General features: G+C 36.9%; 1 protein-coding gene across 3 annotated transcripts; it reads right to left on the reverse strand.

Moving 5' to 3' along the window:
* Window positions 1–1,878: 1,878 nt before the first annotated feature.
* Window positions 1,879–22,159, reverse strand: LOC104903268 (E3 SUMO-protein ligase SIZ1). 3 transcript variants are annotated; one of them, XR_007269563.2, is made up of 18 exons: window positions 21,839–22,159; window positions 21,464–21,592; window positions 19,308–19,388; window positions 17,617–17,659; window positions 16,318–16,390; window positions 15,762–15,939; window positions 13,326–13,456; window positions 8,647–8,715; window positions 7,054–7,141; window positions 6,727–6,802; window positions 6,018–6,091; window positions 5,786–5,893; window positions 5,323–5,481; window positions 4,892–4,996; window positions 4,725–4,805; window positions 3,441–4,632; window positions 3,297–3,359; window positions 2,802–2,941 (listed from the first exon to the last, which is right to left on the reverse strand). XR_007269563.2 is itself a non-coding variant. In XM_010691288.4 (17 exons), the coding sequence occupies exons 2-17, from the start codon at window positions 21,485–21,487 to the stop codon at window positions 2,808–2,810; spliced, it is 2,616 nt and encodes an 871-aa protein (XP_010689590.1). In that variant the 5' UTR covers window positions 21,488–21,592; window positions 21,839–22,149; the 3' UTR covers window positions 1,879–2,807. The 3 variants fall into 3 exon arrangements, 2 of the variants coding, with proteins under 2 accessions (XP_010689590.1, XP_048491968.1); XM_010691288.4 differs by lacking the exon at window positions 3,297–3,359 and having other exon boundaries at window positions 1,879–2,941; window positions 21,839–22,149; XM_048636011.2 differs by lacking the exons at window positions 3,297–3,359; window positions 13,326–13,456; window positions 15,762–15,939; ... (3 more) ...; window positions 21,464–21,592; window positions 21,839–22,159 and adding an exon at window positions 9,309–11,586 and having other exon boundaries at window positions 1,879–2,941.
* Window positions 22,160–22,882: the final 723 nt, after the last annotated feature.

Genomic DNA, 22,882 nt, shown 5'->3' on the forward strand with positions numbered 1-22,882 from the left:
GGAGAAAGGAGGAGGTGGTGGTGAGAAGAGAGAAAGATGCAGCGAGAAAAGTAGGTGGTGCGAGGGAGGAGAGTGAAGAGTGGTGGTGGTGGAGCTCGGTGGTGCAGAGGAGCAGGGATCTCAACTACGGCTAGGAGGAAGAGAAAGAAGAAGAGATGAGGAAAGAGCAAGGAGAAAGAAGAAAAAAATGCAGTATAAATACGGACAGTGCAGGTAATTGCGGTCGTACTATCATCACCCGAAAAAGTGTGAACATAAATATCAAGATTCGATACTTTTTCTATATCAGTCCCAAGTTCCTTTTTTCTGGAAAAATTTCAAATTTGGATCTGGTGTTCCAAGAATGGCCCTACAAGACTTATAACTTACTAAATTGGTTAACCAAATAAATCTTCCTACTCGTCATGTTACTAATTTTTTTTGGGTAAATTAACTATAAAGGTCTGAATTTTGGGCGTTAATTTTTAAAAGGTCTAAAACTATTGATTAACCTGTGTAGGTTCCTACTTTACGAGGCATTAACCTTTAGTGTACCTCAATTACTTGAAATAAAATTGTAATAACCGACTAGACAATTTTATTTCAATATGTCGTTACTTTTTCTCTCCTTGTCCAAATCGAGTTTAATACCAGAAGAGCTTTTGTCATCAACTTAAATCAACTGAAAATGATAAGTAATTTGTTTAGGGCCTGTTCGGTACTATTGTGATTTTCTATTTTTGATTTTTTGATTTTCAAAGTCATATGATATATATCTTATAATGAATAAAAAATTAGTCAATTTATTAGGAACACGATGATTTTGATAACTGACAACTAAAAAGTGAAAACCACTTTTTCTGGTTTCTTGTTTTTGGTTTTTAATTTTTAAAAAAACTGAAAATTGAAAAAAAAAAACAAAAAACGATAATGAATGGGCCCTTAGCTAGTTATTATTATGATTATTGTTTAAAACTCATGCAATATTCTTCGAGAAGATTATCTTAGAATTAGCTTCATATCATGATATATTTGTTTATTAGCTTCTTGCATGTATTCTTATAGGACTCATAAAAGATTAGCATTTTAAAAGTTCGACCTTAAAATATAAATAGGCATGACCCTAGCTAAAAGTCAAGTGGGCATAAGCTCTTAACGAAGTTCAAATCTATTGAGCAACTCTATGAAGACACTTCGATGTATAGTACCAATGTATACTTCTCTAGTTCCCTTTAGTTTTGGTTTATGGTGGTTTCAATTTCGACCAGTTGAAGTTCATCTTCTCTTCGACAAGAAATTGTGATGTTGTTAAAAGTTGAAGGGATAGAGTTCGAGATGAAAAGATCGCCTTAGTAGCTCACATTCATCTAAAAGAATAAGGTAGGTTTAAAAAATATGGGTAAATGACAAAAGAAATCATCTAGATAAAATTACTGAGCACATGTCCAACCCTACTAGTTTTGAACTGTCCCATTTGACAATTAGCAGATTGCTTATAATTCCATTAGCTTGTTTGACAACAGTTTTAAATAAATAGTTGATAGCTAGTTTAAAATAACCGATAAAAATATGACTATTATTGTAACTTTTTTAGTTTATAAATGAACTTTCAAAGAACTTTAGGACATGAATATAACTTAGCCGACTAATGTTAGAAAATTGTCCACCCCAACTTTGTCAAAAAGAGTGTTTCAAACCCAATAAGCTATTTCAAACTTTGCTTACCAAAATCTCAAATTAAATAATTGATTAGTCAAACCCTCTAATATGATTACATACCTCTAGTTTTTTTCCCCAACCCTCTCCTTAGCAAACAATAATTTGGCTATTGCCCATCCATATTGACTGGCCTCGTCAGCTGAGCTGCTCTAAAATTTTAATGTCAACAATTGTTATGTATGTAATCGGCAAAAAATTGCAAGAATATTTACGTTTATCTACTAGAAATAAATGTTACAATATCTACTATATCCAAGACCGACTTGTGTTTTTCGAGCCCGTCTAATTGCCGGAACAATATAATATAATCAGCACAAGCTGTCCTCAAAAAACCAAGCATAAGAATTTCTGTATTGCTTCCATAGTCCATGTTTGAAGACAAGAGTGAAGGTCTAAGTGCCCAAAAGCAATCACATCCGCCACGCACCCAGTAAAAACACAGCTCCAACGGACAAACACGAGAGAAAGAATGAGTTGCAAGTCACCATTAAATTATGTATTCTGCTTGATGCAATAATAAAACTTTTTGATTTTTTTGGGTGGGATTCAGGGCGAGGGGGGAGGGAGGGGAGGAGAGAAGAAGCCCCTTTTCTATAAATTACTAAACCCCATGAGACATTTACAGGCTACAAGCCCCAACAAAAACAGGAGGCTAGTGTATTTGAACACTGAAAAGAGAACTTCCCTCTCTTACTGATCAAAGGTCACAACCTTTAGATCTTTCAATAATTCACATCTAAATACCACCATTAGTCAATTTACCAGACTCGATGGATTTGCTTCATCATCAAAATGTATGTGCTAGTGTCTGCCTAACTCTGTCCCACTGAAGGAAATTAGCAATGATATGTACCATCCAGCTACATGGGAAACTGGAATAAGCTGTTCCAGCTCACCAATACCAGCATTGAAGAGGCGCTGATCTTTCTGAAGATCCAACTCTCATCTTCGTCCTACTCAGCATCCTGTTCTTAATGCTCATCCAAAATGGTCAGTACAAGCGAATCTCAAGTCCCTCTGTACAGGATAGCTTCACGACCGGCAATATTATATAATTGGCCAAGCCACCTTGTGTCTGGAACATTATGGTCATCAAAATTGAGACACGCTTACTCAGAATCAGAATCAATAGAAAGGTACAATCGTCTCACAGAACGTTTATTTCGAGGATATGACAGAGGGGTGTCTGGTCGTTCTCTAATTTTCTCCTGTTTGTTGCCATTTGATCCCAAAAGAAAAGAAGCTGCAAATACAGAGTTACAAAAAAAAGGTTAATCCTAAGATGTTACAAACTGAACCAACTAGTTCAATGTACGTGTATCACAACCCTTGAACTGGAAACAGTCAAAGCCCAGGAAGAATGGCCCACCCTGAAAAACTGGTCATGTAAGCGCTCAAACATCATGCCATGTGCGCAAGTGACTGCTTGAACTCTAAAAACTATGCAAGTGGAAACTATATTCTGCTAGTGTACTTCCTCTCCATATGACAATATCTATAAAACCTACCTACAGGCCACTCACTCCCAAAGCACATGAGTTCTGTTACCAATAAAACAACAATTTATCTGCAGCTAAACCGAAAAAAAAAAAGAACACCTGTCACAGTGGATGCGATCTGTTCCTAACAGAGGTGTGGGGGTGGAGCATCCTAAATTCCATCTGGCCAGAATTTACCAGAACTTATTATGAGATTTCAAACTGACAAGCAAAGTATAGATGTGAGTTTAAATAATAACAAACCTGTTTCAGCTAATGAATCCATAGCTCCTTCTCTAGAATGAGGTTGTTGTCCATGTAAGCCATTCAGAGCACCTGAGTCCTCATGATTCCTCCCACCACCATCCCCTAGCCTAAGAGAGATCCAATCTTCCCCACGTAAACCGTTTCCCATATCTTGATGATTTCTTGCATCAGTAGGCCCACAAGCATCAGAAGGCCTTGTAGGAAGAAAGATTTGAAGAGCTGGGTCCTCTCCACCAAATGCCAAGGGGTTATCAACTAAACCATCATTTAGGTCATTACAGTTATGACCAACTGTAGAATCTGGCACCAAAGTCGCAGGGTTCATAGCAGTCTCTGTAGCCAACATATAGCCATTCATGGATGTTGGGCAGCTTACACCAGTAAGATGAGAATTAGCTAAAGTATCTGAGCCATCACCATCAGAACCAAATAATTGAAAACTTAAAGCTCCTTGAGTAGTGGAAGGCAATGGCCACGACGGCAGCCCAAATTCATCATCTGCTGGATTGAAAAGATCAAGGCACGAACTTCCACCAACTGCGAGACCAGGGTCTTCTTGATACGATCCTGTAATTCCATGTGGGTCAACAGCATAACTTATTCCATTATCCATCAGCCCATTACAGTGAATCATGCCATGTGGCATCATACCATTTTCTTCATCTGAATCACTAAGCACAATAACTTCTGCATCCTTTGCGGCTGCTACAGCATCCTGAGTAGTCAGCCCGTACGAAGGATCAAGATTCAAAGATATAGAATCAAGTTCCACTCCTTTGTTAACAAACAAATCAAAATGACCATTGGCGTCTTGATTAACACTCGGATCTTCACCATCTCTACCACTAACAGTGGCACTACTGCTCATTGGGATAGCCTTTGGACCACCGTTCTCTAAGTTGACTGGCACTCTATCACTTGAAGAAAGAGTATTTGCATCACCATGTTTACTAACTTCCCATATTCCATTGCTGTTCTTTCTGATTCCAAGTTTCAAACCTGTGCCCTCTTGCTTGATTGGCTTAGAAGCTTCAGCCTTATGTTTACTTTCTACTTCATCAGGAAGACAAAGGCTTCCATCTGCCAGATGCCATTGCCTAAGATCCTTGTGTTCAATGTCACTCTTAACACGCCAAGAACCGTCAGGTTTCACTTCAACCTCAGTTGTGTCCTCACCACAAGACTGCATCTGCAGAACATTATAATATCCATATAAGTATGCAACCAGCATATGATGAAATACCACCATCGATATTCTAAGAGATCATTAGTGGAATCTACCATGTTTGCGATGCGGTTAAAGTAAGGGTCGATAATTACACTCTCCAGGGAACAGTTCTTCAAACATATCGGACATTGCCACTGTAGAAGGTAAAGGAAAGAGACCATCATAATATGTTTTCAGATAGCTAAAAAATTCAAGACGTTTTTGACAACTGACTACTTGCCTTCCTCGAACGCTGCTGCATCTCCACAAAAGTTTCGAGGTCAAAACATCCCATATGCACACAGGGTCTGAATCGTCCAGCAGTCTTCATCCTAGAACCACTCATCTGATTTTCAAAGGTCAAAAACAATTATATTCTGAAGGTAAGAAAACATAATAATTGTACCCTCATTCCAAATCATCTCCATCCACTAAGCTAAAGTTTCTTTCAGATAAATCGACCAGTTCCTCTATTTGTCTGCATTGCATAGCTATTCTAGAGTGGATAGTGTAACATCAGAAAATTGAATATCTCCAAGGTGAAAAACCAATTTCCAAGAAAGATCCACAGCTTAACGAGAGTGGCATGTTATCTAGGCAGGCGTTAAAATCCTAATATGATACATAACTAAGAGAAATATTCCTTCACTCAGATTACAAGACAATACTTACTGGACAGCGCAAGTTAACAGTGATGGAATCTGCAACAACTTCCAAATCACTGTCACTATCGGCATTCTCAGCTGCACCACCTCCAATGCAACGACGCACACGAGCAAGGGCATCTTCAAAGAGCTCACCATCTGATTCTTTGGGAATCATGCTTAAAATCTACAAAAAAAAAAAAGCAGCTAAAATTCAGTGATTCTAAAGGAACAAACAGCATCAGCAACTGATTTTCAACCTTAAGCTGTCAAACAGACGACAGGAAGTAGACAAAGAGCCAAAAGAATAAATAATTAGAAGTCTAAAACAAGCAAAGAAGAAATGCATTAAAAGTTAGGAGGAATGTGGCCTGCAATGTCATATAACACAAATAAAACATAATCCAAGCAGACACCTGGACACCAGTCATTCCACGGCATTCGACATATGCAAGCTACATCTGCAATTAATAGAGAAAGTGTAATCATACCTGTTGAAGAGTTCGTCGCTTTACCAATCTCACGCCGAGACAGAAAATGCGGGAATCACATCCTGATAAAAAGATCTTATTAATTCCATCTCTGGTGCATTGTGATATCTGACAAAAGAGGGACAGGAAAACAAGTTGATAGGAAAGCTTAATTACATGGTGAAAACTAAAGGTCATGTTTCCAGTAAAGTTCTTGAAAACAAGAGAGGAGGAGAAAGAATGAAAAACTCACATTTGGACCATCATCACGACCATTAGCCCCAAGCAATTGTGAGCCAGGTCTACTGATAGCTCTTACAGGCACACCTAAGACAATTGATATTTCATATAAAACATTAGTGTGAAAGAAATTTCAATATTTTGATACTTCTACGGAGAATAGTTGATTCTAACTAAGAAAACATGCCTCAAAATTTATGGTTGTAGAGCTCATTATGATACGCAACAAGCAGCACCACTTTTTAGATTGTGCATAGGCATAAGAAGATAAGCTAAAGGAAGCCAAGAAGCAGTATGTTCAAGTGCAAGTTCTACAATAGAAACAACACGTGCATATTGATAGGACACAAGGAACAGAATCACTATTTTATCTATCTTTATTTACGTTCCATCTTTTCCCGTTCATAGTTTCTCTGTTCCTAGATAGCACGATGAGTACAAACAAAATCACATGCCAAGGTTGAAGCCTTAACCCCAGGCCGCCAGATAATAACTTTTGATCAATGACACATATATTCAGTTGTATTGAACCTTGATTTTATTTTATGTTTAATCAACTGGCATAATCATTTTTCATCAAGGGACTTCAGCTACAAGAAGACACCGTGCACTAAAGCAAACACTAGTTATATCAAGAACGCATACAAGCAAATTAGAAAAGAAGTTACAAGAGGAAGAGACTGCTGCCAGATTAAAAGGATCAAGTAAAACATATTGCTTACCGTTGACCTGCAAATCTGCATATTGTGGCCACTGCATCCTAAAAGAAACCTTATCATTGAGAAGCATGCACCAAGCCTGCATGAGATGCGCATGATTAGGAGGTCAATTTTCTTTTCTACCAATTCCAAGTAGCATACACAAAACTAACGCCAGTTTTGTGAAAAGCAGTGAAAGGTGTCAGATACAAAATGCGTTTCTTGTCTTCTCTATTCTTATAGCCGGTATTCACATTTTAAATCAAACAAAAGTAAAGAAAAATTGAAATTTTAAAAAATGGATATAGGGACACATAGGAAATTCTTATTGTTAATTGAGTATTGACCAACCTGAATCGCATACTCAGGCTTTGATAATAATTCTCTGTCACACCTTGTAAGATGAAAGGTTTTCTCCACACACTGCACGGGGTTTGTACTGGGAAGGGGTAAGAAGCAACACATCAGCAAATTGGTACAAATTTATAAAAATTACTTAAGACTAGCAGAAAACAAGGTTTAAAACAGTTCACTATCAGTGCCGCCAAACATATAGATCTTAATTGCAAAATAGAGTAGCATGAATAAGCTGTTAAAGACTAGTAGCAACATAAATTTTCAAGAAATACTAATACTAATAAAGCACACATAAAATTTAGCAGGAAAAACTCCCAAGCAAAGCGATAATGTGAAAAGAGTAAACTATCAAGAGTTTAAGACAAAGGATTAAGGGACGAGGGCAGTTAAAACTTGAGATGCATTTGTTATCCGAGCAGAAAATATGATAAAAAGCACAAATCAAACATAAAGGTCCTCCTCCTACAGATTTTACCCACTTTGATTGTCCTCAAAACCACAAAAAAAGGGGAAAAGTTGGTGACTGAAAAAAAAAAAGAAAATCCGGTATCAAGGAGAGAGAGACAACTATAAAGCAAGGAACTTTGAATAGTAAAGTAAAACAGTGTGGTGGGCCTCATGTCTAAAAGTAGAAAAAAAAGTGAGTATATATTTGTGAAAACGTCCCAAAAAGAAAAGTGAGTAAATTTTTGTGAAATGGAGGGAGTATACAATATCTACCCCATGGTATTACATAAACCAATACATCAAATACCATACAGTGACCCCAAAACCCAGCATGTATTTCATATCACACTAAGCTGTCTTTAAGCATCCCAAACTGAGTTCTCCAAAACATGGCAAAATATGAGTACCCCAAGTGCAAATTTCCAGCCCATAACATCCAAATTCCAAAAGGAGGAAGATGTATTCAGTTTACTACTCTCAGATCCAAGACTTAAATTATGGGTGCTGTATCTCCATTTCCTTTCATTTGGAAGTTGCCATCTACTCGTTTCCGGGCTACATAGTACCTACCATCTAGCCACATCACAGCTGCTGACAGATGGCTACCTTTCTGAATAGCAAGGCTGCACTAAACACACAGGCCAAAAAATATTCATTGAAGCTTATTCAATGAGCATTGCTTACATATAACTACAAAAGAATTCGAAACATTAGAGTGATTAGACCCTCCTCACTATGCAACAGACCTCCACGATGCCTGCAATAAACACAAGAACGCCTACACACTTCCACAATGCATTATAACTAAGAGAATAGAAGGCACAGGGAAACACTTCGCCAAGCAATTTAAATCCTGAAGTCATTGTTTTTGTCTTATGAATACAAATAAGCAAAATAAAATCTGGATATCAACAAGGACCCCAAATGTAAGCTTCAGATACAAAATCCACATCCACACATACTTGCCCACACAAAATCTGCCTTGTAAACCTTGTGTGCATTTGCAGACATAATAGTTCTTGTCTGTATCACCGATAGTAGCCCCTTGTACATAATCATCATACTACCCTCTTTCAAAGAACAGTGCACCAAAGATTACAGCCATATATATTCCAGACAAAAGAAGAATGGATTTCTTACCCATCAGTCGGCACATTACTAGCCATCAGTTTCACAGGATACAATGGATGTCCATGAGTTGACCAAAAGCTGCATAACATAGATATTGATGAGAAGAATGCACAACCTTAAAGAGAAGACTAAAGAATCATACAATGATCAAGCAATAAAAGAAACCAAGACAGCCATAAGAAAAAGATGTCTATAGCTCAACAAATAACTTGTAAGTACTCTCTTGTCTATCCTTGAATTTAGGAAAATGATATCCGTCCAGACAAGATGATAACAGTGTCTATGAAAAGAAAACGTGATATAAAAAAAATTAGAACTGAAAGAGCAACCAACAGAATCCACCATAAGAACGAAAGGCTCATCATCCATTTGAAGGCCAAGCTAATAACCTATGGTCTCGCAGCAGGGTCCTACAGATGTTTTCTCCATAAGAAAGTTCTGCAATAAGATTTAAGAAGCTAATAACTTTTAATTGTTTACAAGTTAAGTAAAGGTCCAAGGCTCCTCTAAAAGCATGTTTTTGCATGAGGAGCTATAAAAGACGAGCTCATCATCCCTTTGAAGGCCAAGCTAATAGTCTATGGTCTGGCAGCAGGGTGCTAGAGATGTTTTCTGCATAAGAAAGTTCTGCAATAAGATTTAAGAAGCTAATAACTTTTAATTGTCCTTACAAGTTAAGTAAAGTCCAAGGCTCCCCCAAAAGCATGTTTTTGCACGAGGAGCTGCAAAAGACAAGCTCAAATCTTCGCCCTTGCAAGTAGAAGTAGTCTCTCCAAAGCTTAAACCAGAAGAAGACCCAGCAGTTTTTCCCTTATGGTAGGTTTGGGTATATAAGCATTTCTTTTCCAATCTTGGATTTGGTTGAAATCCACTGTCTGGACAGTTAACAAGTTGAAGTAACAGAATTTACCCAAAATCTAGAGGTGTAGCAAAAAGCTATAAGTGAGTAAATGGAAATGACTTGTTAAAAGTTATCATTTAAAATTTGGTTGTTTTCATCAGGGAGACAGGGACACTGAGTTTTCAAAAATTTCAACAGGTACCCTCGTGCTTTGAAAAAGTATCTGGTTCCCTTGTGGTTTAAAAAAGTCAATAAATACCCTTAATGACTGACGATGTTAACTCAACGTTAGTGGTTAATTGCTCTTTGTCCTTTTGTAAGTATTGACACTAGAAACCTCTAAAAAAGTGACAGTTCACAAAAAACCTCGTCAACATCCACTCTTGACTTCTTCGGTTCTTCCCTACAATCATCTCGAATCTCAGACCCTAAAACATTGTGCGAATCATTCCAAAAAAAGCAGGGGAGATTGCCATCACATTGTTAGGGGAATCCCGACTTTCTCACGCATTGTTGGTAACAAAATTGTTAGGGTTTGATTAGGGTTAAACAAAGGGTGCAAGTAAGAACGATTTATCTTGGGTTAATATTGCTTTTTCATCAGGTATTGTCTTCCAACTTGTTTTTTTTATGTTCTTCTATCAATTTTTTGTCATTTATGTGAATTAGACAAGATTTAGTCCCTAAGACATAAACCGTATAAGGTAATTAGCTCCCACAAAAAAAAAAGTTGAATCAAGCAGATACATAAAAGGGAATAAGGGAGGATAAGGATTCCTGCAAAGAGAATCAATCAAAGCAATATAGTGTACCAAATTACCAATCACTTTATGGCGGGGTGAAATTGTCTACACCAAGAGCTGAGGCTTGGACAATAACAGCCTAAATCAAAATGTGTGCCCTTTTATCATATTGTGATGATGGCAGCTGTCTTTAGGATCAAAACCGCTATGGGAAACAGACACTCTGTTATGGCTTCATCGATATCGCAACGATAACATTAGATACATCTGAACCCCACACTTGCAATTAGCAAGAGCCTCTTTTAAGATAGTGAAGCAACGGTGTTTCATATTGAGGCACCAAAAATGTTGCAGGTTTGCTACTCTATCCCATTAAGTTTCTCAACCCATCACCTTGGGTAGACTTTATTATAGATAATGGTAAAAATTTATAAATTGATTAAATTGATTGTTAAAAAAAATTAGAAGAGGTCCGACATCACTTGAGTTGTGGCAGAGAAAGGGTTAGTGCGGCTCCCATTATAAAATCATATAAAGAGACTAATCCAACAAGATCCAACACGACTGTTCTTTCTTAGCTCTTATATATAAGGAAAAAGGGGAAGACATGGGATCCACCCTAAATTACATATATACCTTTAAGTCAGAGGGGGAAGACTTTAACTTACAATATACTCTCAAATAAAAAACAAGGCCAAATTACACGGCGGTTCGATCAATTTCAAGATAGCTTCTCAACTACATTAATGTCCTTTATTAGATAAAAACAAGGATTTGGATACACAGTTTAACTTTATATTTGATTTCACATGCATCGCATGCATACAACACTAGTGTATAAAAAATTGAACAAAAGTAGAATTTGTGAATAGTGTGAAAAGTCAATACGATGCAACGGAAAAAAGAAATACAGGAAGTATACTTTAGCATTGGGCTCTTAGGCTGGGTCCCCCCCCCCCTCTTACTTAACAACTAGTTCCATAGATAAGTGGCCAACTCACATTGTAGAAACAAACAAGCTTTGCCTTGTCAACTCCAAAGGCAAAAAGCACACCTTAGGCCACAAATTTATTGGGGGTTTGAGCCGATGGAAACAAGCTAATCGAACAAAGAGCTTAATCTTCTTTGGACATTTAGACCTATGAAGCACGAATACTCCTCCCGGACACCGAATCCTGTACCACGACGGGTATGGGGAGGGTTTGCCTCGGATTCTTCCCCAAAACGAATCGGGATGGGTGGGTACATGGGTTAGGCTTGGGTACTGATAGGCTGAAATCGGGGAACATGGTGGGGACGAATTTAAAGGCATAGAAATGTACCTGGCTACTTTTAACGAAATACGAAGGGGAAAAAAATCTGATCTACGGTTTACACAAAATTTTCGAACTCTCTCACTTGAACTGAGAAGCTAAGTCACCCACCGTTATCGGCTGCCATCTTCCGGCAGCTCCTCCTTCGTCACAGCTACTCCTTCGCATCTTGTCCTTCATCGCAGGTGCTGGAGATGTCTCCCACGAAAGGAAGTCCTTTCTTGCTGTAGAAAATGATGTTTTCTGTGGTGTGATACCTCCCTTTTCCTTTTATTATAAATTATTTAGGTGTTCCAGTACAACTTAAGACAGCTGTACTCCTTTTGTTCTCCTTTTTTCTCACAATTTTTTTTAGGTTAAAGTCACGTGCTCATGCTCCATAAGTACTCTTGTTAGCTTTTCTTAACTCTTTTTTTTATCTCATCTTCGCCTTTTCAACCCTTCCAAGAATAAGATTTTTTTTTTGAATAAAGATTAAGACTTATCAATTAAGTACACTGCAGCACTTTGTAAATACGAAATATTATTATTTAATATTTTACTTTTAATTATAACCAAAACTTTTTGAAGAGGCAACTGCAACTTGTTAAAAAAATATATTTTTTTATATATTTGCCGAATCCAAGCCGTACCTGTTCCCGAAAAATTTTGATTTTGCCGTTTTCCGTCCCCATACCCGTCCCCCGCCAAAGAGATATTCTTCAAAACCAATTCCCAAGAAACCACCACACTACTCTACACGTCAACAGACTAAGAAGTGACAGTCTGCCTAAATTATCAACAAAATACACTTAGGTTATTCTATTTCCCTTCCATAAAAAATGAAAAAATAAAAATAAAACTGGTTACAGTGGCATGACAAGTCATATTTCATAAAGAGGCCCATCTATAACCATACTAATTCATTAGTATGGAGACATTGATGTACTGATTTCCTCCAACTAAGATGCCAAATGCTTCAGCTCACTTTGAGAGTGAGACCTTCTCACTAAAAAAAGAAAGAGAAAGACTGCATTGGCTCTCCTTTGTACATGTTCAAAGAAAAAATTACAGGAAATATACCACTAGAATCAAGCAATCCCAAGACTCTGAAAAAACTTCAATGCTCAGTAAATAAGCTAGCTCATTTAACTCTCCTACAATGTAAGTTCTAACAGATAGAAGTATATTCCCATCAAGAAAGCAGAAATATATTCAGGAAGGTTATAAGACAAATAATAGAAACTTGAAAAGACCATTTACAGCCTGCAACTCAAGCACTCAACCTAAGGTGTCTCCAAACTCAAGACCACCCTCATTCTTTACCAACTTATATCTGACGAGAGGAGAGCAGAGAGAATAAGAACTATGTGGAACGCATATTACTTGAAATTCCCTAAGAGGTAACACACTCAGAGATCAGAAACTGTGAAAGCCCTGACATTCACACAAAATAATACAGATAAAAATAAAAGTCCAACCTACACAAAGTGCGTAAACACCCATGTAAAATAACATGTACGAGTATTTTTTTTTCCCTTGGAGGGGGGGGGGGGGGGGGGAAGACAAGTTCTTAGACTACACTGCAGTCTGATAAATGTCCAAGCATTTATCAGGGGGGTGAGACAGATGTTAAATTGTATTAGCCTGCAAAAGAGAAGATTGTTACATGCTCCACTTGTCAGACAAACATGCAGCTCATTTAACGTAGAATTTTATATGGAAGTAGAGCATACAGATGATAAGCACCAGACTAGAAAAAAGGGAAAAGAAAGCTCAATATTTATCCTAAAAGGCTTGAATGGCACATACGGATCAGCTCGATTAAGACGACAAACTTCACAGTAGAATTGCGACGGAACTGCTGGAACCCCATCCATTGGCTTTTCAGGAATAATAACGCAGCTAATATGCTGCCATACCTGACACCTCGGATCCTCGCACTGCCCACAAGAAATTTCAGCAATTTCAGAAACTAGCGGCAATTGGAAAAACAAGAAAAAAGTAGACTTCAGCCGTAAAAAATAGAATGTGCTAATGTTTTAGGATGCTCAAAAAACTCAACACATCAGATACAACCAAAAAGATCAATCTCTTTTACCACAGGTTCAAGGTCCACACTAACATGCAATCCGTGCAGTCAAAAGCCACCCCCCACCACCCCACCACCCCGGAAAAGGAAAGATGTTCAACCAAATAGGACATTTGTTCATTTAGAGGTATAGCTCCCTTACAAACAACTCAACTACAAAATGTACCCAAGGCTGAGGGAATACGATACTCGCAAAGTAATATCAAATAATCACATACTATGTGGCATATCTCAGCTTGCCTCAAGCTTGCCTCAAATATGGAGTCTTGCAACGTGACATAGAATGATGTCCAACACTGTAATCTACTCTTATTTGCTCCTCAAGAGATTTTGTTCTGACTAAAAGTAACTCAAATCTGAAAACAAGAATGGACCAAAGCCCAAATTCCTAATCATTCCATCACCCAGCCTGGATACATGGACACCTTATTACAACACATGGTCACATAGAGTGGTGTACACAACATCTGAACATGAAGATTAGGTTCAACACAGCCACCCCAAAAAAAACAAAAAGAAACAAAAAAAACAAACCACCCCCATACTCGCGTAAATGAAGCAAAGAAGCCCACCTTTCATACCACATAAATAACTTATTGCGCATGAAAAGCGACTTGTTTATTTTGTTCTAAACCAACATACAACAATCCAAGACCAACAACGTCATAGCATATAAAGGTGATATCTTAGAGTGTGGCAATGTACAGACAACAACATAAGTAAAGAAATCTATCAATCATCTCAATCAGACATTCCATGATCCAAAAACAGGGTCAATTGCATAAATACAACAAAAATTCACACATTAATCACACCTCCAACAAGGTCATGGATGCAGAAAATGAATGAAATAAGACAAAATTCATTTTCCTAGCTCTGGAAAGAGAAAATTCATGGCAATTCATGTTTCACAAAACTTCAAGCTGACTCTAAATATCATTTATACAAAAACGATGATATAGAGTTGACACAACTTGACAAGACAATGGCCATAGAGCTATCTTTAGAGAGGGCAATCAAATCAGGGAAACAGCAGAAAAAATATAAGGAATGAAAAAACCCATAAATACAGACATGCCCAGATTTTATCAATAGTGGATCTCCATTAAGAGTGGTTGCACTTTCTTTACAGAAATTTGGAAACTTTTCAGTTCTTCCATATAGCAAAAGGAAAATGTATTTTTTTAGAATACTGTCCATCCTCTATTACTAGAAATTATCCCAACAATCGACCAAACTTAACTTTCAAGTGTCAACCATACTAGTTAATACAGAAAGATGATACCAATAACAAACCTTGGAAATAAGCTTCGAACAACTACTACTACCTTCCTTAATAATCTACACTTCACTTTTCACTTGGACCATGTGAAAGTAAAATGGAGGAAAGTGGAAGAGCCAAAGTAAAAGAGAGAACATAAAGTACCTCTCTAAAATTGATGGAAGGGACTATTTTAGGCATTGATGGGAAAAAAGGGATGAGGCCCATATCCTAGAAAGCTAAAAAAAAGCATGTAGAGTAAAAAGGAACAGCCTAAAAAGGGAAGTGTGCAAATAATTATAAAGCAAAATACAATCATTCCACTTCCACGTCACTCATTCTCTATCCCCCATATTTTTGTAGATTATTAAACAATCAATTATGGATAGAAATGGACCGGAGTGATATAAAATATGATACATGTTGAAACCGAAACATGTACTTCATGTCTTCCTTCATTTTTATAGGTGCAACTTTTTTACTTTCACACTTGGCAATGCACAACTTCGACCACTAATATCTTTACTAATCTATTAGCGAAAAATCTTTAAAAGTGATGTTCTAAAGATGTACATTGAGTTAAATTTAGCGACATCAGACAAACTATGTATTCGATTAGTCAAAAGTTACCCGTCAAGATTAGTATTTGAACAGCAAAAAGCCAAATATTGCAACTAAGAAATAAATAGAGATAGTATTCAATCCTTTTTCTGTTCTCTAAACACTCATCATGTCAATCCCTTGCCGAAGTGTTTTAGACAGCTGCACCTTTGGGTTGAAATGTCACAAGGACAAACGGAGGCTGAATACAGGGGTCCTAGCTCATCAATAAGAATCTAGATCCATATTAGAAATAACAGTAAAAGGAGTTAATAATGAAGCAAGAAGCACAAACCTTAATCATTGACTCTGTCATGAGTGAACTACCACAAGGACACCTAACTTTCATGTCAACATGCACAGAGTCATCAACTTCCTCTTTTGGTTTCAAAGTAATGGTAGCAGTCGTAGCACTATCTGATATGCATTGTGCTTTTGACGCCAAATCAGTAGCACCACACCCTTGCATTTTCCTGGCGACAATAAATAACGCTGATTGCTATGAATAAAAACGAATATACTAACTTTAATGCTTAAAACCAAGCAACCAATCACAGTGCCCGATTACGAGGACAATTAGAGTTTGTGCATCCAAACTTTGTTTCTCTTAAGCAAAAATAAAGGCCACCTTGACAAAACAAGACAGGCTCTAGAGAGGAAGAGTATGTATATGTCAATCTCCAAAAAGTTCTGTTCGTGTAGCTTTTTCCATAAGTTTAAAGCAAAAGATACTTCTGAAGTAAATTAGATCTAAAAATCTATTTGAGAAACGCAATTCACATAGGGCGATTTTCCATGGATGACCACGATTTTCGTCATTGAATAAATAAATAAAAGTGTCATTGTAAAACCTGTAAATGTCATCCACAAATCTTGCTAGTTCTTCCTTTGAAAGTGCAGGTCTTTTTGCCCACATCTTAGAAGCTGCAGAACAATGATACATCACCAGTCAGCAAGAAAAAGAAAAATTACGACATTGCAGAAGCAATTCAGCAAAGGGCAAAAACGTGTAATGTGCATGAAGAAAATCAATCATATAATAAAAAAACATACTCAGGCCCTTTCAGAAGTTCAGGACTGTAGACAAAAAAATGAAATAGAGGCAAAAGACAGAAAAAAAAAAGGCTTAGAAACAATCCGCAAAGGCTCATTTTGTAGTAAAGTACAGGTCCGTAAGAAGAACAAAGGTCAAGTCAAAAACTAATGTGTATATAAAGCCATATTAGGCACCTTGTTGCAAATGGGTAAACATAATATAAGAGCTTAAGGAAATCTCTGCTCCAATAACACAGCTCATCAAGACTCACACGAAATATTACAGTCAGCACAGTTACATATAGATATCATTCATTCATTAAGCCCAAAGTCCTAAATTATGAAATTTCAAAATTGTTATCATGAAAGTATGGTTCAGCAGACAAGTAAATCTATAAAGTAGACTGAATCTGCTCTATCCTTGCATAACTGATCCACAAAAGTCATCAACCCTCAAACACCAGGGGCCAGGGCTATGGAAATAAGGATGTCCATAATTTGGCTAATACAATTACGTGAAGGTGAGGCTTCAAGCAGTAGTGCTACAAAGGAAGTATCCAGCTACAAGCAGACAAATTCATTATCACAGATTTTCTACTGATTACATTCGAGTTGAGTTGTATTATGACTCCCAAATTCAAAGAACAAAGATCAGTGAATGGAAAAAGTAACAGGCTTCAAGCAGAAGCCAAACACCACGAATGGAAAAAACTGGATTTTATCAAGGAAAATTTTCCATAGACTTTGACTGTTAACGGATGAACTTGAATCAAAGCAAATCACTAGAAATGATGCAACACATGGTCACTAGACACAAGGACCTTGAAATACATGTTAATACTACAACGCCTTCTTAAGGAAATTTCTTCCTGCAAGCAGCAACAAGGCCCACGAGTTCACAGGATGACACCAAAGAGCATCAAGAGCACATTAACGCTTCACAAAATCCAAAACCTCATCAACTAGGATACAAGCATCATCCATAACCAATTAAGGAAAAAGACTTCCAACCACGAAAAAGTCCCATATATAACCCAGATCATCTCAAATTTAAAACCAAAACAAAGCAAACAAAATAGAATAAAAAATCAAGGGTTCGTAACTAAAATACCTACCTTGATCATCGACAAGAAAAGTCGAAATCCGATCAACAAGATCCTGCGAACAAAATTTAGATAAGAAATATTACATATGTAATCCATGAACAGAAATGATCAGAACTCATATAGATGTCCTTTCCGAGGTCAACAATTACCTAAGAGACGACCTAATAATAAAAAAAATAATGTAAAATTTCTATCCACGCAATTATATGTGGCAATGTGTGCAAGGACATGGCAGTCCCCAATGATAAGAAACATATAGGGAATGGAAAAATATATATCTAATGTATAAAGGATAATTTTCTACGAATGCAGGCTCTAAAAATTGGAGTGTCGTATCCAGAACTGAAAAAAATCATATATCATGGAAGTGAAACTCCAATGCAAATTAACATCCACTTACACAATACTACCATAACAAGACAACATCATAGACTTAATCCGATTGCAACAAGTTTGAATCAGATCAATTCTTTTCAATCAAGCCTTTGCTCAAGCAAATAACTCAGTATTACCTAATTCTCTAAATGCCCCGCGAATTGCGAATTGAGAAAAGCGAATTGTGGTCGGTTTTGGTTCATTTTTGGCCCATTTTGGGAGAATTGGCGAATTCAATAGGCGAATTCAATAGCGAATTAGGTAACATTTAATAACTGCATCTTTCAACGCATGTTATCAACAATAATATTGTTTAGACTTTTGAAACATTTTACCATTTTAGCATATACCATCTAAACATTTTTATTGCCCAATTTGAATAAAAAATTTCATAAATTAATTTTATTTTTCTGATGAACCATATTTTCGTATTTCCATGTCCTTCCAACCAACAACTTTATCCTCTCTATGTATCCCTACTTCTAGTAGTCAGCCTATAGGCAACAAAATAAAATTCACTTTATCGATACATGGAAATGGACAAGTAAAAATGGCTACTGTCAGCAACATTTAATCAGGGACTCATGACATTTGGAAAAGGATATCCAAACATGCGTTGACACTTATCAACATAGAACACCTTCAACACATTAGAGTTCCATAGAGAGGTGTTGGCATGGCAGGCTCTAGCTTTATATGAAAAGGGTCGTTAAACTTTGTGCGCCTGGGCCTGGTACCTAGGCACACTTACTAAAATTAAGACCAAGACCGTTTTCCTTCGCTTCCAAAAGCACATAATATATCTCTATATGAGCTAATGGCAGTATGGCACCAAAAATCTGCTCCATCTTAGCAAGGTTTAAGCTGGAGTGTCCCACACAAAATCAGGTTGTGGTTTTTGTGTCCGAGTGCAACTCCAAGACAAATGAATACTTTTTCTTTCAAATTAAACCATTCAAACAAGTACAAAAGCAGCTTAGCCAACTCCAGCCAGAACAATAAGTAAACGACAGAAAAAGCAACCAATATATGCAACCTAACAGTCATCCTATACACCCCTAAACTGATGTGGGATGACTTTTTGAGGTCAGGATAATAAGCATTTCTAATTTGATGCTATCCTCTACAATACATGAGCCCTTTAGAAGAACTAAAGAAAAAGGATGCGATAGGCAGCACCAATCAACCATTAAATTGAAAACAAAGGGCACCAAAAAGATAGAGAAATGTTGATATTATTAAAAAGGAACAACACACAAGACACTCACTACACCAACAATAAAAGTCCCCACATCAAGCAATCAAGCAACAATTAATCACCAAACCTGTTTCTTTCCTTGCTTAGAGAAACCTAAGTGAGTCAACACATCCTTGAGCTCCTTGATTCTAAAATATTGCAATTTATCCTACAAAAGATTATCGTAGACGTGTTAAACATAAAAATACAAACAAAAACATAACATACTCACAGAACGGAGAAGACAATTGAGGTTGTTAAGCAAACAGCATTGAAGTCTCAACTCAGGGTGTGATACCACAACATAATGTCATCTTATATGAAAAACAAAAAAAAAATTGGTTCAATACGAGCAAAAGGATACACTCCGCATTACCAAGACTAGCTAATTCAGTCAAGACATAGGTATGTGTTCAAGTGTCTAACTTGGCACTTTGACAAAGAATACTGATCTTTTTGGTGGAATATGCAAAACCTCAAGTGTCCATACAAATGCTGAGGTGTGAGGTACTGTCACACTAGAGTTCGAACTTCAAGCGAAGAAATGACATAAGCTATAATATGAAAGATTAGTCATACCTTCACGTACATTTAATAAGTATCAGATAAATGATAGATTCAAATAATCCACTTATATGCCGCTCACAGCAAAACAATCTTTTTGCTTCATTCCATCAGACTCACTAAACAGAATACAAAGGCTGTTTTCAAAAGAAACATTCTAAACACTGAACATTTTTTCACCCTTTCTGTTGGCCCAAGACAAAAGCCTGCACCTACAAGCATGTTGCAGCATGGCTACAGGATGAGGATAAGTGAAGACTTCACATCAGAATGGCTTACAGTAATGTTATCAAAAATAAAGACTCCAGTGTGAGAAGTGACAAAGGGTAAAAGATAATTACTACACAGATATGCTAAAGCATCACATGAGATTCTCCAGATGCCATTGCATCCAAGAGCTAAATTGTATATATTCAATGCCATTGTAAAAGAAAACCTTCAAATGCTCTATCAATTGTAAAACTTCTATTTTTACAGCAATAAACTTTTTATTCCTTTTCTCCGCTACTCAACTTCAATAGAAATGAATGCCAATCATGTAAGTTACAAGCGAGAGTGCAACATATTTCATGTTGGGATCCATTTCTTATTTCGCTGATTAAAACCTCGCCATTGTTTATTCTCTAGTGTTTTACATATGCAAACTGATTAATCGATTAAACTAGTTTTTCATAAAATATTTTTAAATGGTTAGAAATGAAACTTGATATTTGCTGATTAAAACTAACTAAAACTAATTTTTAAGTGAAGAGAACAAGGCAGACATCAACCTGTTGCAAGAAAGTTTGCTTTGTTCTAGGTCTCTCCTTTATAAAGGTATGGCCAAATAACCTTTATCTTTGAGCCAATCTAGGTCAATCTCCCCTTGGAAAGGTCAGGTTAGAGGCAAGTTGGACAAGAACAATCCCAAATTTGAACCATAGAACAGGTATAATTCCAAGATTGACAAACTCTCACAATAATCCTGAGTTCGATAATTAATAGGTCGTAACATGGGTGAACCTCCCGTCACTTCACCCATCACTTATATCCCTTAAAAAACCCTTTCCTCCCAGCCACCCATCCCCTCCACCCCCGAACCTATTGCATGAGAAGAAAGATGAGTTTTTAGGGTTCTATTTGATGCAGAAAGACTTGGTAAAATTGGTTAAGAGATTAAAACTTTGTGCAATTTGTTGGTGCAATTTGTAAGGTTAGCAAATAATTTAGCTTTTAGAAAAACTTAAAAAAGAAAACCAACATTTCAATCCTTGAAAGCCTAAACCATAAAAATCGGTAAAATCCCCTTCACTGAGAGACCAAATCCTTTTCACTGCATTGTCTTAGTAAATTCGGCAACAATCTAATAGAAGAACATGGACATTGCACAAAAAACAATTGAAGGACACAAAGTGGCATGCCGCCAAAAAGAACGAGAAACATCACGCAGTGCAAAGTGATCAATTTACTGCACTATGAAAGCAAACACCTAGCCCTCAATGTTCTATTATATAATGCACGATTCCTGAATCATAAAGACAAGCAACCACAAGAACATCACCTAAATTCTACAGTGCTTCTTATCTACATACAACCATTGACTGCAATTTAAACGCAAAACAAAAAATGAACTGTGACTAGAATGAAAAATCAAACAAAGCAACAACCACATATATGCAAATAGAGAGCAAAAATGTATACCTTACAACTAGAAACCAAATCCATCACTCAGTTGCAAGATCCACCGTTATCTATCTACCTCAACTGCTCGATGGCCAATACGAAACACTAAAAACTCCAGCTCATGCTCAGGCAACGTATAAATTTCACCTAAAACACAACAAATTACTTAAAAATCACACCTTCTCGATCATCATACGAGTTGCAAAAACCATCAAAACTAACAAAAATCATCCAAAACAATCTCACAACAACTTGATCAAGAAAATTAATACCGAAATCGAAATTTCAACCAAAAAATTGAGAAAATTAATCAAAAAAAACTGGATTAATTAAGACGCAACAAAAACCTGAAAAACTAAAGGATGCAAAAGAATAGAAAAGAGCGAAAATTACCAGACGATAGGAGAGAGAAAGCTAGAATAAAAGGCGCGGCGAGCAGAGAGAAATAGAAAGCAAAAAAACGCCGACTTTGATTTTCTCTCTCCTCTGCTTCTTCTACCGTGTTTGGTGTGTCAGTGTAATCGCAATTGCGAAATTTTTTTGTTTTTTGACTGGGAGAAATGAAGGAGAAGGAAAACCAAACGCCTTTTTTTTCTTTTTTTGCTTGTTGTTCTTCTTTTTCCACCAATTGCAGCACAAGGTTCGGACGTATGGCCCATTATTCAATCGAGTTTGGTAATGGGGGTTTAAATCCGTGGTTTTTTTCTCATCAGGAAATTGTGTAGTATCCTTCGCTAAAGGAGTTGCGTCTGCCGTTTTGCTTATTGTGGGGGTGGTCCCGGATTGCAATCAATTCTTCTCTTTTTGGGAAGAAATAGAAACCTTAATTTAAAAAGTAAAAAGAGATGGTTGGTAATTGGCATTTTGGGTATTATTTTTGGAGATATTTTATAAGTTTTATAAATAGAGTCCGTTTTTTGTGAGACGATTTCACGTTAGTGTTAATGTGAGACCGCTGATGACATCAGCGTTAGTGCATCAAACCAACAGCAGAATTAGTTAAGCGCTTGGACCTATTAGCTATCCTAACCAAAAATTGTTTCTGGATGCCACACATGATAATACGTAAGGCTAATCAGATAATACAGCGGAAGTCTTTTAAAATAAACTGAAAATACTTTAATACAACGGAAATAAGAAAGTATGTAAATGAATTACAAACTCCGAGACTATCCCATACTAGTCCCATCTTCAAAAGTCAAACCTTGACCCCATTGGTCAAGTAAAGTCAAATATAAAATTCAAGATAACTTAAATAAGAAAGTACTCGTGTACTAAAACTCCCATCCGGATGCTTATGATTTCCATGCACATCAAGAACTTGTACCTGCAACTTCTTCTCTAAACTCTGCTCACCAAATGGATCATCACAGGGTTGTTGAGGAAAAACAACAACCAAAAGAAACAAAGAAACACATACATCAGCAACGCTGAGTA

Source organism: Beta vulgaris, chromosome 9 (genome assembly GCF_026745355.1).
Source record: "Beta vulgaris subsp. vulgaris cultivar EL10 chromosome 9, EL10.2, whole genome shotgun sequence".
NCBI lineage: Eukaryota > Viridiplantae > Streptophyta > Magnoliopsida > Caryophyllales > Amaranthaceae > Beta > Beta vulgaris.